The sequence below is a fragment of the Telopea speciosissima genome, chromosome 3 (genome assembly GCF_018873765.1).
Source record: "Telopea speciosissima isolate NSW1024214 ecotype Mountain lineage chromosome 3, Tspe_v1, whole genome shotgun sequence".
In the NCBI taxonomy this organism is placed as follows: domain Eukaryota; kingdom Viridiplantae; phylum Streptophyta; class Magnoliopsida; order Proteales; family Proteaceae; genus Telopea; species Telopea speciosissima.
In genome coordinates, this window is record NC_057918.1 from 30,838,621 (window position 1) to 30,851,476 (window position 12,856).

General features: G+C 39.8%; 1 protein-coding gene across 3 annotated transcripts in view; it reads right to left on the minus strand.

Moving 5' to 3' along the window:
• Positions 1–12,478, minus strand: part of LOC122654484 — a 56,421-nt gene extending 43,943 nt beyond the window's left edge. For all 3 annotated transcript variants that reach the window (XM_043848593.1, XM_043848592.1, XM_043848591.1), the window contains exon 1: positions 12,251–12,478. In XM_043848593.1, coding sequence (XP_043704528.1) covers positions 12,251–12,410 — 160 coding nt within the window. In that variant the 5' untranslated portion in view covers positions 12,411–12,478. The remainder of the gene's footprint in view (positions 1–12,250) is intronic.
• Positions 12,479–12,856: the final 378 nt, after the last annotated feature.

Consider the following 12,856-nt stretch of genomic DNA (forward strand, 5'->3'; position numbering starts at 1 on the left):
CAATGTCAGGAGCTTGCCTGACACTCTCGAAGGCATGAGTATGGAGGAGAGTGGTATGCATGGGGAGCAGTAATGTGCAACGTCATATGGATATGGCATGGGGAGCACCGCTTCCGACTATAGTCACTATGTTGGGTATGCTCAGTTTGGGCAGTTTAGCCCTTCATCATTATTACCCTCTACCTCTGACTATGAGGGTCAGTCATGCATGAGGGACTCCAACTTTGAGTGACGGACTGCGGGAAACCGAAAATACCGGACCAGTAAATTCAGGAGGACTGAATCACAGAACTGATCAGCACAAGACGGCCTGGCATAGGAAAGGAGCTTGCCCTTCCAAAGCTGGAATATCTTACGCAAGAGATCCAGAATAGGTAATGTAAGGCTGGATCACGAAGGACCTAGCCCAAGGGAGGATCTTCTTGAACAAAGTTTAATGCTGATTTGGTCTTCAAAAAACTAGGCAACAACTGAGCAGATCACACAATAAAATTGATTGTAATATAAACAAAGAAGAAAATAGAAAAAGGATAGGATTGGATCGAGTATCCCACTCTCTCTGAGGTCTCTCACCCACGGCCTCTCACCGTATTTTGGTTTCTCACCATACTCTCTCACAGAGCAAACCACAAAGCTATATTTCTTTTTTCAATCGCATTAATCAAATTCGTGTACAAGGCTGAAGCCCCTTATAAACTTACATAGAAGACTCAAAAATAGACTCAAACACTAAAAATGAAAGACCTAACACAATCCTTAACTAATAAGGTAGCATAAATTGACTAGGAAACTAAAATAATGCAAGAAACAGACTCAAAACAGGACTCTAATTAAACTAATGATGCAAATCCCGTTTTCCTACTTTCTAGCCATATTTTAGGCTCATTAAATTGGTTAATTACAAAGTAAATCCATGGGATTAAACACCCAACACCAACACAACCCAACCCAAGGCTTATTTCCAATATAAAAAAAGCCCTTTAGATGACTAATCTGCATCAATAAGGGAGCATTCAATCTGGAGGGGATCAATTTTCAGACTAATTTCCTTTGAGCATGTTGGAAAGATGGCGCTAATTATCATATTGTGAAAATTGAAAGAGCTGTAAAGACTTTGTATGAAAGATAAAAATAAAAAGCTTTACACACCAAAATCAAAAGGGACATAGGATTTCTCAGTGTTGGGGATATTAACAAAGCTTTTCTCTCAAAAGTTGTGGAGGTTTGGAGAAGAAGAAAACCTGTGGAGGACTGTGTTTGCAGCAAAGTCCCCAATGTAATTGGGAGACTCCCCAGTGAGAATCAAAGGTGAGCTAGTTTGATGGAGATCACAGAGAACCAAAAGGAAATTTTTTGACAAGAGATTAAAGAGAGATTGATAATTGGATCCACACCAGCTTTTGGGATAATATTTGGTGTAGAGGAAGGCTTTCAATAATGTGTTTCCAGCTATTTTTGAGTTTAACATTACACAATGAGGAGAGAGTAGCTGACTACTAATTATTCCATACAGATGCTGCATCTAGGGCCTCTCGATTGATGCAAGAGCATCTCAAGCTTCAGAAGATGTTGAGCTATTCATAGTTGTTGTTGAAGTATATCGAATTCATGGGAGAAAAGGATATCTCGATTCTCAAGATTCCTCTCCTATTTTGAGTATGAGTCTGTCTTGACTCTCCTATTTTGAGTATGAGTCTGTCTTAGTTTCCTAGTCCTAGTTTGAGTTGTTATTTCTAGTCCTAGTTCTATTTTATTTTTATTTTCCTATTGTAACTTGGAATCCTATCATGATTAGGAATTCCTAACATGATTAGGAATTCCCCCTCTTATTGTAATCTATTATTATAAATACAAACAATGTGAGGGAGGCTGTCATATTCGACAGTTCTCTTCCCTTCACCATCTCATTCTTCTGCTTACCTTCTTCTCTCCCATCTCTCGGTTCTGGTTCTCAAACAGGTGCTCTCACTACATGGTATCAGAGCACAACCTTTAAACTGGTTGTTCATCTGCGATTCTGGTTTGACGGTTTCTTCACTCAGCTTCTCTTAAAGGGGTGCAGCACCTTATGCTGCATATTAATACAATTTAAACCCTAGATGGAGTTTTCAATTGAAAACTAGGGTTCTCTTATATATCTAGATGTAAGAACGATTGGAGAAGATCCTTCTCAGCCTGCGGTACTTTTGAAGACCACTTCTGCGATTTCTTCTTGAGGATTGCTTATTTTCCCTATCCATTCAATGGATACTTATTGAAGATTGAAATTTATTCCAAGAGATATCAGTTTATTTATTCTACAGCACCATCGCAGGGTTTCTTCTCTTCTCCAATCGATCCAATTTCCTGGTAAATTATTAAATTCTGTTATTCTTCTCCAAGAATACCACTCGGCAATCTAATTCTGCTGATCTGAGTTGGGATTAATGTCCCCTACTTCTGGTTCCTTAAGTTCTGCATACTTGGGTTCATAAACCCTATTTTTACTCCTGCCGAGAGTGCTGATTCTGCATATTTGGGTCCTTGAACCCTGATTTTACTTCTGCCGAGAGTGCTGCTACTGCACTGGTTATTATTGGTACAGCTGCTGCTACTGATTTAGGTTATCAGAACCTAATCTTGTTATTCATGCACATACTGCTGCAGTTTGTGGGTTATTTCACCCCTAGTCTGGTTCTATCTACGAGCCAATCAACATTGCTGTTGCTATTAACCTAATCTGGTTTGATGGCCGATCTCAAACCACCAATGGACAATATCCAAGTACAGACAACTACTACTAAACTCTCCGGAGTTTCAAATTACTTATTATGGGCCCAGGCAGTACAAGCTTACATACATGCCAAGGGCAAACTAAAATACATTACAGATGATCCTCTTGATCGTGATCCTAAGGATCCTACCACAATCACAGGTCATGATGAGTGGATGCATGAAAATTCTATTATCAAAATATGGTTATGAAACAGTGTTGAACCTGTTATTGCCCCCAATGTGATGTTTCACACCCTTGCTAAGAATGTCTAGAATGACTTACGTGAAAGCATCTCTCAAGAAAGGAATATCTCCCGTATGTATGATCATTATGAAAAATTCTTTACCCTTCCAACAAGGAGATAAAACCTTGAATGAGTATTTTGCAAGTTATAAGGGCATGGTTGAAGAACTGCAGATACACCAACCTCTAGCTACTAATCTGGATCAATTAAAGCAACAAAGAGCTGAGTTCCATGTGCAAAATTTCTAGCTGGACTACATCCTAACTATCAGTCTGTGAAAAGTCAGTTGCTTGTAGGAGAGAAGGTTCCTTCTCTCAATGAAGTTTCCTCTTGTATTAACCGTTTGGCTAATCCATCCAAGCCTAATAATACTACCAAGGACGACACAGCCTTTGTTGCAAATCATGGACGAGGACGTGGTCGTGGCTCTGGTGGATGAGGTACAGGATCAACCTATTGACAAATCTTCCCGCCAGTGCACTTATTGTGGCAAACCAAATCACACAGTAGACACTTGTTGGGCCAAGCATGTAAAACCTGAGGTGGGAGAATGAACTAGCCAATGCTGCTACAACTGACACTGCTAATGAGAAACCTACTAGTGAAATGAACCAGCGTTCAACTACTTCATCATCTGTGTCTCGGGATGATTACAACCAGCTAGTCAAACGCCTCCAACAACTTGAAGTTGCATCTGTCTCTACCGCCACTCTAGCCTATAAAGGTAATACTGCCTTTTTCCCTTCTCCTACTTCATGGCTTATTGATTCGAGTGCTTCATGTCACATGACTGATAAGTCAAGTTTATTCTCTTCCATAAATTCTGTTCAAACCTATTCCAAAGTTATCCTTGCTGATGGATCCTCTACTCAAATAATTGTTCATGGAACTATTTCTCCAACATCCTCCATGTCTTTCTCTCTTGTTCTTCATGTTCCTAAATTATCTTTAAATTATTTATCAGTTCATCAACTTACTAAGTCCCTTAAGTGTTCTGTCACTTTTTATCCTTCTTATTGCGTTTTACATGACCTTCAGACAAAGAAGATGATTAGTAGAGGGCTTGAGTGTGATAAGTTGTAATGGGCTATATTACCTAGATGGCACCCGACCTTCCACTGCTGCTACATCCACTACCATACCATCCCCTATGCAATGGCATCTACGCCTTGGTCACGCATCCATACCTAAACTCCAACTAATGGTTCCTAGTTGCAAGTCCACATCACATCTTGAATGTGAAGCTTGTGAACTGGGCAAACATCATTGTGCCTCCTTTCCTGTTTGTACTTTACCTAGAAGTTCTTCATTGTTTTCTTTAGTTCAATCTGACATTTGGGTCCGTGTCGAGTCCGTAATAGGTTAGATTTTCTTATTTTGTAAGTTTTGTGGACGATTATTCTCGATCCACTTGGGTTTATTTAAAAGACCGGACTCAATTTCTTGCTGTATTTAAAAATTTTTATCAAGAAAAAAAGAATTAATTTGCTACATCCATAAAAAAAAAATTCGTTCCGATAACACCCTCGAGTACACTCAAACTTAAATTTCAGATTTTTGCCTAACCCATGGTATTATTCACCAAACTAGCTGCTCTTACACTCCACAACAAAATGGTGTGGCTGAACGCAAAAATCAGCACTTATTAGAGGTTGTCCGATCCATTATGCTCCACATGAATGTCACCAAACGTTTTGGTGTGATGTTATCCTCACCGTGTGTTATCTTATTAATCATACCATCCTCAAGCTTTACATAATCAAATTCCTTTTTCTATTCTTTATCCTGATCGCCCTATATTTCCCTCTCCACCACGTATTTTTGGCTGTGTGTGCACATCCTTCATCCCTCCATGGATAAATTATCTCCTCGATCCATAAAATGTCTATTTCTTGGTTACTCTCGTACTCGAAAAGGGTATAAATGCTTTGATCCCATTTCAAATAAACAATTTATTAGTGTTGATGTTACATTTTTTGAAAATACTCCATATTTTTCTCCTAGTCCAATACCATCCACAATGCACAATGAAGATCTTCTAGGTCCACCACTACCTGTCACCGTTCCCCTCTCTAAACCAATTCAAGTCTATCACCGTCGTCGTCATCAACCACCAACCATACCCTCTACCATTGCTCCTATACCGGCCTCCACTATTTTGCCAACTGTACCTAATCCATCCCCTATTGTTTCTGATGTTACGGCTTTGCCTACAACTACAGCGAACACCGATCAGCCCGACACTTAATCTAACTCTGATATTGAAGGCTTCATCAACTTACCCATTGCTGTTCGTAAATGTACTCGCTCTTGTACTCACAAACTCCACAAAACCTTAACTGTCTATCCTATTGAGCACTTTGTTTCCATTTCTCACCTTCTTTCCCATTATCAACCCCTTGCTTTTGCTTTATCTACTAACTTTATCCCTCACACCCACCATGAGGCATTCTCTCACCCTGGTTGGAAGGCTGCCATGGATACCGAGATGGATGCTTTATTATCTCGAAATACTGACTCTGGTTTCACGATGGGTTTATACTATCAAATACATTCTGGATGGTTCTGTTGAGCGGTTGAAGGCATGCTTAGTTGCTAAAGGCTATACTCAAACATATGGTGTGGATTACTTTCAGAATTTTTCTCTAATTGCTCGTCTGAACTTTGTTCGTATCCTCATTTCTCTGGTTGTTAACTTTGATTGGCCCTTATATCAAATGGATATCAAAAATGCTTTTCTCTATGGTGATCTTCAAGAGGAGGTTTATATGGAGCAACTTCCACTCCAGGGTATGTCGCTTAGGGGTAAGGTAATTTATGGGTTGAAACAATCTCCAAGAACGTGGTTTGATAAGTTCAACTCCATTGTCACTCAGGTTGGATTCTCCTTGTGTTATTCTGACCATTCTGTTTTTGTTCGCTGTCAGAATTCAAAGGTAGTGGTGATGGTAGTCTATGCGTTCTCAAATATTTTCTTGGTATTGAGGTTTTGCGAAGCAAGAAGGGTGTTAGCTTATCTCAAAGAAAATATGTCCTTGATCTTTTGACTGACATTGGAATGCTTGCTTCCAAACCAGTAGATACTCCCATGGACCCTCATCAAAAAACTTGGGTCCGTTGAGAGTGAGGATTTTTCAAATGTTCATCGATATAGAAGATTAGTCGGCAAAGTTATTTATCATACAGTCACTCGCCCTGATATATCTTTTGTCGTTGAAGTTATTAGTCAATTTATGCAGCGTCGAAAGAAAATTCATTGGGATGCTGCTTGTCGTGTGTTGCGATATCTGAAGAGTGCTCCTCGTAAAGGCCTTATTTATCGTCCTAATCGAAATGCTAATTTGGTTGGGTTCTCTGATGCTGATTGGGCTAGTGTTGATGGTGATAAACGTTGTACTACTAGTTATAGTACCTTTGTGGGTGGCAAATTGGTCACCTGGAAAAGCGAGAAACAAACCACCGTTGCTCGATCCAGTGTTGAAGCCGAATATCGAGCGATGGCACACACTACAGCTGAATTGATGTGGGTAAAATACTTACTTCAGGAATTAGGATTTCCCATCAATCAGCCTATGCAAATGTTTTGCGACAATCAAGCAGCTATCTATATTGCAAGTAACCCTATCTTTCATAAGAGGACAAAGCACATTAGATTGATTGTCACTTGGTTCGAGATGTTGTTATGAAGAAGTTGGTCTTTACTCCATTTGTCTCTACTACCAATCAACTTGGTGATATGTTTACAAAGGCGTTGTTTAGACCTGCTTTTCGTCGAAGTTGTTCCAAGCCTAGGTGATTTATACACTCCAGCTTGAGGGGGAGTGTTGAAGTATATCGAGTCCAGGGGAGAAGAGGATATCTCAATTCTCGAGATTCCTCTCCTCCTCATGTGATTCTCCTATTTTGAGTATGAGTCTGTCTTAGTTTCCTAGTCCTAGTTTGAGTTGTTCTTTCTAGTCCTAGTTTTATTTTATTTTTCTTTTCCTATCGTAACTTGGAATCCTATCATGATTAGGAATTCTCCCTCTTATTGTATTATTATAAATACAGACAATGTGAGGGAGGCTGTCATATTCGACAGTTCTCTTCCCTTCACCATCTCATTCTTCTCCTCACCTCCTTCTCTGCCATCTCTCGGTTCTGGTTCTCTAACAGGTGCTCTCTGATGCAGATAAGTCACATAATGGGCTTATTTTATTGGAAGTAAGCCTTGGGTGGGGTTATGTATGCATTGGGCCTTTGATTCCATGTGTTTTCTTTGTAATGGGCCACTATAATGGGCCTAAAATGGGGTACAAGGAAGGCATAAGGGATTAGGCTTAGTAGTAGCTTATCTTCATATTTCTTATGCATATTTATAAGCCTTTTCCTATTCCTAGCTGTTAGTTAGTCTATTAATTTTTCTAAGTATTAGTCTAGAGTCTAGTGTTAATCTTTTCATATTCCTAGATTCATGTATTATGTCTTTAATGTTTTATTGGTTTTAGTTTTTAGGTCTTAAGTGTAGTTTTCCATGTCTAGGATTTGGTATATCTATGTATGGGGAATTCCAAAGGGGTTTTGAATTCTAAGAGTCTACTTTAATGCTACTTGATGTACTCAAGGCTTTTAAAGCCTCCCCCACTCCTATATAATGCAAACCATGGGCTGCTCTCAAAGGCACCAATGAATTTTTAAAGCAAACAATCTGAATTTTTTTTGTGTGACTCAAGAGGGCTTAGGTGAGATTCCTACAGCGGGCCTAGGTGGGACTCCTATGGCTGGGCAACTAGTGGGACTCTAGCTTGCCAAAGTTATCCTATTGTCTTCAATATTCATCATTCATCATTCATCATCCATCACCATTTGCACCATTACCACCTTCATCATTCAAACACCAACATAGCAGGATCAGAACTAAACCAAATCTGACCCAAGCTGTCCAACACCTACCCCTGTTCTCTTCCAGATTCGATCTTGGCTTGCTTACCCTCTCGGGTTTGCATCACTCTCACTACAGTTGTAAACCAGGCGTTGTGTAGGCGCCATGTTCACCTTGTTGCATTGTGTCTAGGCCCCCTCCAACGCCTTGGGTCACCTAGAGGCCATGACAACTATAATTATATACGTTATTTCCATCACCAATCTTTGGTTCTATTTTTGGGAGGGCAAAACTTCTCATGTTGGCACGATTTGGGTGCCATTTGAAAGCTTAATCACAGTTAGCTTTCCAACAAGACCAAGGTCTTTCAAAAGACTAAAACAAAGCTATTTCAGAGAAGTAATCGGCAATTTACTTGGAGGTGATCATATCGTGACAGAATTTTATTTGTGGAAGCTTGGGTAAATAGGACATTATCCATTTTATATTTTCGTGATTTGGAAAGCACTCACCGGAGTAGCTAAATTTGTAACTGGATTCAAAGTAATGGGTCATTACTTTGTAATTGTAGTACTAAGTAATTCTTTCTATTTATTTTCTTTCCTTTTCGTTTAAAACCTTGTGTCTTTATACAGAGCTTGATATTCGGAATTGAAGGGAGAGTTTATATTTTGAATGTTAGAAAACCCTCCAGTAAACTTCCTCTTGGTTGCAGTCAAGTTTTCCTGGTGTTCTGCTGCTGATTTTGTTTCCATACTTATCTGTCGCTATTCTCTTATGCCATTATCTTTGTTAAAAATTACTTCCCACAGGTACAATTCACAACCCCATAGCAGCACCTTACTTCTTTCTTCTCTAGTTTCTTCTATTCCTTTAGACACTTATTGGTCATAATAACTCTTTCCCCCACCACCTCTTCTCTGTATTCAACCCTAGATGTTTAAAACCCTAGGCTGTCCTGCATCACTTGTAGAAATCTGAACGAATACAACTTTATTGGGGTTTCTTGAATCAGTTGAATGTTCCACCTTAAAGCCATGCTGACTAATAATCTTAATAAAATGTCCATCCAAAATACAATTTTTCATCCTGTACACCATATAAACAATTAAAGATACCATTCTGACTATTGATCATTCATTTTGAGGGGCTACATGCTTCCAATTGTCTGTATATGACTATATTCTGTCACCAGGACCCTGGAACTGTCCCTCATTTACCATATTTGGGCCCATTTTCTCAGGAATTTTTTTCCTGTTCAAATGTCAAAGTCTACGATTACAAGATGGGTTGCTCTCAGAGACTCACTCTCTTCTTCAAGATAGGGTCTAATACATTTATGCAGGCCAGAGGCATAAGATTGCAGTTGCTGATACCTGACACTATTAATAGGAACATTTGGCAGGACAGGAATGAGAGAGAATTTAAAATAAAAAATTTATAATGGGTAGAATTTGAAAACCATATTGATAAATCCCTATACAGCTATACCCAGTTTTTCTGCAAGTGATACCACTCCACCGAAAATCTTTGTTGGATCTTTATTTGTTAGACAACTTTGTCTCCCAAGGGGCTTAAAGTGTAAATGTTTGGACCCAACTAGTACATTTTCTTTCTCTTCAAGCTGTGAAGGCTATATAAAGTTTTCTCCTTGTAGGCATTGCCTTTCTGTTCTTCTAAGATCCTCTAACAAAGAAATACATTGTTTTCCATATTGTCCTCTACTGAGGTCACTTCAGCCCTCTGTTGTCCCTCACATAGTTATCAAGGTGGGAAGGCGGCCATGGCGCTTTAGAGGATAAAAAATCAAGGCGACACCGCTATGGCGGCAAGGCGCCTGCCATGGCGCCCAAGGCGTCCAAGGAATCTGGACGCCATGGCAACACCTTGATAACTATGGTCCCTCACCCCCCCCCCCTCTTCTTGTTTACTGCCGTCATGACATAAGCTACCCTCTTTATCCCATGAAGAGGTCTTTTGGACTATTCCTTGCCCAGCAATGAGAAGATACTGTTTTCCATACAGTTCTTTTTCCTCATTCAACCATGCCTAAATATGATTCTTTATAATGTACAATCAAAAAAATAACATATGGAAAAAAAATAAATTTATAAATGGAAGATGAGTTTTTTGGAGGAAAGTTTTCCATTTAAACAAACCAAGCAATGATATACAACTTCAAGGAGTCAACCTCTTATCTCTCTGGTGGGGGATGGATAGGCTGAACACTAGGTTTCAGATTAATCACCCCTTAACATGATTTGAAGAAACCCTAAAAACCAGAATTTTGGTGATGTAAAAAGGTCAAAATCATCCCTCATGAACAGGGCTCAAATTCTGAGGAGATGTAGTAGTCCAATAGTATATCAAGTTCCCAAAGTACTGCAATGATCCAAGGGTTGACTGCTTACAGACTTTAAAACTTTAGAATCTGAACTCAAAAACCAAACTTTAAGGAGATTTTGAATAGCAGTAGATCTGTAGATCTGATGTCCACCAAACCAAGGTTGAAGGGCCCAATTGAGCAGCCCTTTGGTACCCTGAAATAGAATTGGAATCTGATGGACAGATTCCCTTTTATAGGGGATGTCGATTCTGTCAAAAACAGTGCTGCTGCCAGGTCTTCGCAATAGGATTCTGCTGTACTTTTAAATTCAGTAATATTCGCAGATAAACAGCAACTGAAGTAGATGATATTCTTCCCAAATCACAGATTCAAATAAATTCCAGTAAGTTCATTCAATAGAGGAAGTAAACAGCAACTTACTTGAGTATAGAAAGGATATGACCTTGATTCGCACCAATGGCCTGGATCAGAATCCCTCCAATCAACGGATCTTCTCACACCTCACTGTCTCTCACAGCATGCATACTATTTCAGCAGCAAAAAGACAAAGCCAATAACTCCATTCATCAAAATCATTGGGCAAGTCCTTACAAACTATGTTTTCAAATGAAAAAACTCTCTAACAGTTTAGGTAACTGTCTACCCACAATAACAACTCAATTAGGAAACCCAAGCTCAAAAGGATACTCCCTCACGCAAGGTAAAGGAGTTCTCCAAACAATAAGACTCTTTAAATAAAAACAACTAAATAACTAATTGCTTAGGCCTAGATTCTACCCATAATATAGGCCCATTACAATGAAAACACATTGGAATGAAGGCCCAACACATACATAACCCAACCCAAAATGGATTGTATCTGATGAATCCGGAATTTACAAAAGAACCGGAAACCCAAAACAAACGGAGCAAGGTCACACTTTGTGTCTAATATGCATAAAAACAGTCCACTTGCGGATGATTGACAGGTGGCACAAGGTCCAGTCAAAGTGGAAGATTGAGGTGAACACTGTTGTCATCCATCGAAGCTTGAATTCTCTCATCACATAACCGCCATTGTGACAAGGGACCTTCCACGGGGGAACTTACCTTTCTTCTTCAACAAGATACCCAATTCTACCGCCATATGTCCTATAAATAGAAGGGTATTGTACAAGGTAACGGGATGCCTAATCGCATTTATTACTCTCACCTAACTACTCGCTCAGTTCCCAGCTCACACTATAGTTGCTCGGATTACTGACTTTAGCATCGGAGAGTCCACTTCGGAGCCACCTCCGACCATCTCTCTTGTTCAACTCTTAGTTTGTGGTGTGCAGGTCACCCCCATACGTGGCAGTTCAGATTCTAGCAGCAACAATGCCAATTGTTTCTCACGGACTAAAATCTCTGTCAAAGCTCAACAGGCCTCCTAATTCATCTTCGTTTTGAGAGACTTGTTTCCAATCACTATTCTCCTTCCCGACTGAAACCTGGAAACTCCAAGTCACTGATTTCTCATTGACTCCTAGGGTTTTTAGTGATTGATGCTTGATATCATATAAAAAGAATTCAATGTCAACAAAAGGTAGGTTAGTTTTGGTGTATAGCCCAAACTACAAACAGCTACAATTCCTTCTCATGAAAATCCGGGTTTTAGTCCAAAATTTTGACCTTCTTTTTGTGGGGGTGGGGACCATATATGATGCTTCAATCGTTTTTTGTTGCGTTGCACATATAGAGGTACCCTCCTGCAGAAGTACATCAACACTCCCGCACCGGCATAAATTGATAAACAACCCCTCCTCAAAACAGTGGTGTGCTGTGTGCAAGAGGACATACCTCTCGGTTGTCCCAGAAACGTGCGTGTAACATCTTTACACAGTTAATCTAAAAAGGGAACTCGTAAATGGCAACGAGCCCTTCCGCGAACCCAGTTGGTTTCAGAAATTCTAACATATGAAATTTTCTAGATTTATCGAGAACAGCAGAATTATAATGATCGGAAGATTCAAGAATGGACAGTCTAATGAGAAACAAAATGGGGGAAATAAAAGAGTTCACCTTCAGTGAGGGGAAATTCCTTCTGCAAGTCGTTCGTCATCTCACGAAGCTGGGTAGACAAACGAAATACATCCTCCGGTAAAACTGGGAGAGGATACTTGTCGTAGTAACGTGCCAAAAAGGTCCTCGTGATCGGCACCAATCCCTCTGTGCAAGCCATTGACGGGGTATAATAGTATTGCAGTGAACTCCTGAAACAATATAGATCGATCTATTTTCTACTCGTTCCTTTCCTTTCCCTCTCTAACAAGTAAGATTGCTTCGTCCGAGAAGAATGCGAATATCCTATGCGAGAGTTTCAACGATGGAAGGATCCACGTCTATAATATACTCAACTCACCGAAAGGCCAAATCCAACCCACTTTTTTCCTTGGGCTAATTACCATCACCGTCCTCTAGTTGTCTGTTGTCCTATACTTGCTCAAACTCCTTTACCAAACAAAAAAAAAATACTTGCTCAAACTCTACTGCCCCAAACTTCTTTTCAGATTTCCCAAAAAAACAAACTTCTATCTCTCTTTCTCCCCTATTAATTCTAAATCCTTAAATTACCGCTTCTCCCTCCCATGTCCAATGCATTTTCTGATTCCCCCTCGCCCAGCCTAC